The sequence below is a fragment of the Mauremys mutica genome, chromosome 7 (genome assembly GCF_020497125.1).
Source record: "Mauremys mutica isolate MM-2020 ecotype Southern chromosome 7, ASM2049712v1, whole genome shotgun sequence".
Taxonomy (NCBI): Eukaryota; Metazoa; Chordata; order Testudines; family Geoemydidae; genus Mauremys; species Mauremys mutica.
The window spans coordinates 60,366,105-60,371,174 of NC_059078.1; the positions used below are offsets into that span (position 1 = coordinate 60,366,105).

The 5,070-nt window shown below is 51.8% G+C and overlaps 1 protein-coding gene across 1 annotated transcript in view; it reads right to left on the minus strand.

The window, feature by feature from the left end:
• Positions 1 to 970: 970 nt before the first annotated feature.
• Positions 971 to 5,070, minus strand: part of ANTXRL (ANTXR like) — an 86,167-nt gene continuing 82,067 nt past the window's right edge. The window contains exon 19 of the mRNA XM_045022539.1: positions 971 to 1,783. Within this exon, the coding sequence (XP_044878474.1) occupies positions 1,562 to 1,783 (222 nt within the window). The 3' untranslated portion in view covers positions 971 to 1,561. The remainder of the gene's footprint in view (positions 1,784 to 5,070) is intronic.

Below are 5,070 nucleotides of genomic sequence, written 5' to 3' on the forward strand. Positions count from 1 at the left end.
GATTATATGGCCAAGAACAGGTGCAAGGTTGTATCTGTTCCCCTACACAAACAGATAGACCATGCCAATAAGACACAATACTTAGTCCTGCCATGAGTGCAGGGAACTGGACTAGATGATCTCTCAAGGTCCCTTCCAGTCCTACGATTCTATGATGCAACATGGACATCCTCTCTACGACTCCCAGTAATACCATTTACACGTGGCTCTGAAGACACCCTTTCTGATGCAGTATAATACAGGATGGGGCGAGCAATGTAAGTCCCATGAGTTATTTTGCTTCACTAGGGATGAGCTGGGTACAAACCACTCAGGCTTTAGCATTTAGCAAGCTCCAGTCATGAGGCACCCTGTAATCCCACGTCAGATATTCCCCACCTACATGCATGCACTTGTGTCTCTGCTTAGTGTCAGACACAACTGAGGCTCATCAATGTTTGGGAGTCCCACAGGTTTAGCATGAATAAAAACCAAAAGAAAAGCCCACGCTGTCAGATCAGATTCGGTGTGTTTTATACACACAGATAGTTAGTAATGTTCCATATTGAGGGCAGGGGGGTCTCCTGATATATAAAAGGACTCAGATATGTTTTCATCTGAATCACAAAAGAGCTCAATCCTTTGCTCCTGCTAGCAGTGAAGTCTATGGGAAACAGACATGGGATCAGTCCCTGTGTGTTCCCACATATGTCTGATGTATCAAGCATGCTACTTATATACAGTAGCAGTCACATATAAGGGACATATATTTCTGTTCCATGTGGGAGGCCTTTTTATGTAAATGAAAATTAAAAAAATGCAAAAAACCTAGAAACTTTTTTCCACATTCCCCTGAACTTTGGAAAGATCTGCCCCAGTCTGAGGTTTTCAGAACCCCAAATTAGCCTTTACGGCCTGTCTGATGAAATTAAGAACAAAGGCCAAATCTAGTTAAATCAAAGATTTTGGGTTTCAAAACTGAGCTTCTCGGGGAAAAAAAAACAACACAGGGCAGATTCTACACCCTAAATCACTGGAACTGCATGGTGAATAGCTCACCTTGCTCTGTTATCATTACCCAGGGAAATCCCCCCTGCAGAACAAACCAAGGAGAATGCTCTCTTGTAATCACAGCTCCCTGTTCACGTTGTGTTTGTGGGGAGAAGAGCAACTTTCAATTCCCTACGTCTACCCAACTTATTTGCAGGTGGCACCTTTCAACTGACTGATGCATGTGTATCTGGCTTGGGTTTTCATGTATGATAGGACATATAATGTCATACAAACGTCACGTGTGGATAAATCTGAAGAATGTGTGTGCGTGTGTATATATAACTATATAAACACTGCTACTGTGTCTAGATGATTGTTTCGGTTTTGTTCTACATCCAGTAGCTCCAGAATTATCCACTGAATGTTTACTCAGCACGTGTGGCATAAATATATTTATACAGTAAAACTGACACTTGGCAATTTTTTTTTTTTGCTGACCAGCAACAAATTTCGCTATCTTTCGACTGTAAACCAAGCCTCAATAAATATGCCTTGCTCAGCAGAGAGCAATCTTGGTTTTTGCCGCACTCTAAGCCAGGGGTTGTGGGGGCGGGCGCGCCGGAGGAGGTCCCGGGGGCACTCGGGATGGGGGTGGTCCAGTAGGCGGCTGCCTGGAAGGAGGCTGCAGAGAGGCCGAAGGCGAGGTGCTTCTCGGAGCGTTGTTGAGGGGGGTGGCGTCGTGCTTCGGCGGCGGGCGGTATGGGGTGGTGCTTACGTCTGATTTCACCCGGGTGAAGTTTATGCATCGCCCCTGGTTAAAAGAAAAATCGTTATTCGTAAAACCTCCATGTGTTTTGCAGCAGCTAGCAAGCCCAGTACCAAAGGGAGTGGAGACAGCCAGGGGCGGCTCTACGTTTTTGGCCGCCCCAAGCAGTCATGCGCGGGAGGCGCCCCGGAGCCGCGGGAGCAGCGGACCTCCCGCGGGCATGACTGCAGAGGGACCGCTGGTCCCGCGTGGCTCGGCTGGACCTCCCGCGGCTGCGGACGGTTCGCGGGTCCCGGCGGCTCCGCTTGAGCTGCCGCAGTCATGCCTGCGGGAGGTCCAGCCGAGCCGCGGGACGAGCGCCCCCTCCGCAGTCATGGCCTGCGGCAGGTCCAGTCGTCCCGGGGCTCCGGTGGACCTCCCGCAGGCTATGACTGCACGGGTCAGAGTCCTGCCGGCCCAGCCTGCCGCCATACCCCCCGGCCGACAGAGGACGCCCCCCTAAGATTTTGCCGCCCTAAGGCACCAGCTTTGTTTTTGCTGGTGCCTAGAGCCGCCCCTGGAGAACAGCAGTGCTGTAACGGCTGTTTTTTTGCTATGGAAATGCCTATAGATTCTTCATACCCTGGACATTACATTGTGCCCTCACCCAGCAAATTTCAGACCTTCGCTTATATCAGACACTCGGGGGTGCTGGGTTCGGAACACAGGTTTTGCTTGAGCCTCTTAGTGAGGTAAAAAGGCCCACTGATCTGAAATTCAGCTCTTTGCGCTGAAGGTCTTCCAGGGGTGTTTGGAAAAGGGGTCTCTAGAGGTGGATGGCTCTATCACAGTCATGCTACAGTATTTTTGAACTTCCACTGCCACCTTGTCAGCCACAAGATCTCAAAGCTCTTCCCACAGGGATCACCATTTGACAGCTGGGAAAACGACGGCACAGAGCAGGAGAGCAGACTTGTCTAAAGCAGAGCAGTGAGCCTGGGGGGGGGGGGGGGGGGGCAGAAGTGGGAGTAAGAAAACAAGATTTCAATTGACTCCCAGGCTCCTGTCTCTAACCACTATGACATCACTGATGTCTAAAGTGACCTGGTGGATATATACAAAACAAGCCAATGTATGCTCCAATGTAAGAGGAGTTCCCCACATCGTTGCGTTTGCTCTTCTCCATTTAGAGCTACTACCTACCATTGCCCCCCATCTTCTGTGCATACGAGGATAGAGACCTGACAGCTGGAGAAAAGCACAATAGAGAATAAAACCCTGACCCCTAGCAGAAGGGGCCACATAAAAACCGTTGATAACATACCTTGCCCCTCACCAAAACTAGTCCAGAGTTCCTCTGCTGCTTTGGACAAAGGAGACAGGGCCCCAGAGGTAAGGCAAAGTACACCTACTGGGTATGCAAGCACATTACAACATGCACTTAAGCATATCAAAAGCAACGCAGTTTCTTGGGACCTCACACCAGCCACCTTAAGGCAGGAGGTCTGGCGGATGGTTTAACATGGAAAGGAATGGCCCAACTTTGCTGATGCTTCACCCTCAAGCTCTCTGCTGGTAGGGTTATGCAGGAAACATGGCCTAAAAGGGTCCTTAGAAGGCCCCTCTGCTGTGTCCCACACCGAGAACACAACCCAGCAAGTCATGTGAATAGGCTGTAACGTGTTTTCACGATTTGGGGGATTTTGAAATGGGTCGTGGCATATCACATAGGCTGGGCTGTGGGTTGCTGCCTAGGGGGCGTTTTTCAACACCGTAGTGGTGGGTGGGGAAACAAAGAGGAAACAGAAAAGAATGTCGAAGGACGTCCTGCTTCTTTAAGGGCTTCGCACATTTTCAACAGGGCTTCCACCAGCCAAAGCAGAGCTCTGTCAGGCTCTCTTAGGCCAAGCTCCAGAGGAGGAAGAAGGGAAAGAAGCACCCTTGCCAAGCACCAGAACCCACCCCGCAATCCCAGACACACGCCAGCACCCCAGCCGCTCTCCCACCTCCCGACCTGCCCAGCTTCGCAGCTGCCAAGTCTTGCATGGCTCTCCATCCTACCCCCTGCCGCTGCTTGGGGGAAACTCATTACATCCTTTGCAGATTCCCAAATGTCCCAAGTCGTTCTGCTAAAAACTTGGCAGTTGTGGACCTGGCCTTGCATCCTCCTAGTTTTGGGAGGATGGGAGGGGAGAGTTTTGCAGCAAAGTTGTTGCTTTTTACACCCGGCAAGAGTCTGTGCTTCTTGATGAGTGAGACCGGCACACTCACCATCAAACAAAAGGCTAGATATGATGGCTCTCTGAAAATGCAGGAATGATTACCGCCTAGGATTATGAGAAGCCTGCCCCTGTTCCAAGTAGCCCAACAGTCAGGACACTTCGCTGGGATGTAGGTGACTCAGGATCAATATCCCTCAATACTCAGGATTTTGATGTTGGAAGACCCAGGTTCACACCTCAAAAGCTGTCTGATTTGGAGAGGCTTGACTCCAGGTCTCCCATGTGAGGCCCCTGGGCTGTCATTCTATTCCAGCGTTTGCTAGCAGAAAAGGTCTCGGTTCCATCCCTCCTGCAGCTTAGAAATTTGATTTTTGAAATCTCAGCATTGCTTGTGTGGATGGGAAACCCATTTCCCGCCCAGCTCTAGGCCTCAGAACATTCAACCCGACAGGCTCCACCCACGACCCGGCTGTTCGAGAATATGAAAACTGCACGGCCATGGTTGCTGGAGGGGTTTATGAATTCACCCGGGGGAGGCCGGATGGACCTCAAGCATGGGACCGCAGAGATAGGGTATAATAGGGTTTACTGTCCGTCCGTTTTTCCAGGAACGTTGTTCGGCTTTTTCGTCCTTTAAATAGTCCGTCCGGGAGGAATTGGTAATAAGGTTCGTAGGAAGGGTCAGGATTTCCCCCCCTCCCCTCCCCTCCCCATGCAGAGTAGCGGTGCGGCTGGATAGGGCAGCTGGGCCTGCTTGAAGCCACTCCCAATGGCCCTCCAGTTGCCAGAGCCCCTCCCCCCCCCCACTGCCGCAGCACTCTGTGTGGGAGGGGCTGTGTGTTCGGCAGTGGGGCAGCCTGTTTGGTTTGGCTCCACATGGAGCCAGCGGCGAGCAGCATGGGCATGGTAAGGGCAGTCCCGGGGGGCAGTCAGGGAGCAGGGGGAGGGTTGGATGGGTCGGGAGTTCTGTGGGGAGCTGTCAGGGGGCAGGGGTGTGGAGAGGGATTGGAGCAGTCCAGGGAACAGGGAGCAGGGGGATTGGATGGTCGGGAGTTCTGTGGGGAGCTGTCAGGGGTGTGGAGAGGGATTGGAGCAGTCCAGGGACAGGGAGCAGGGGGGATTGGATGGGTC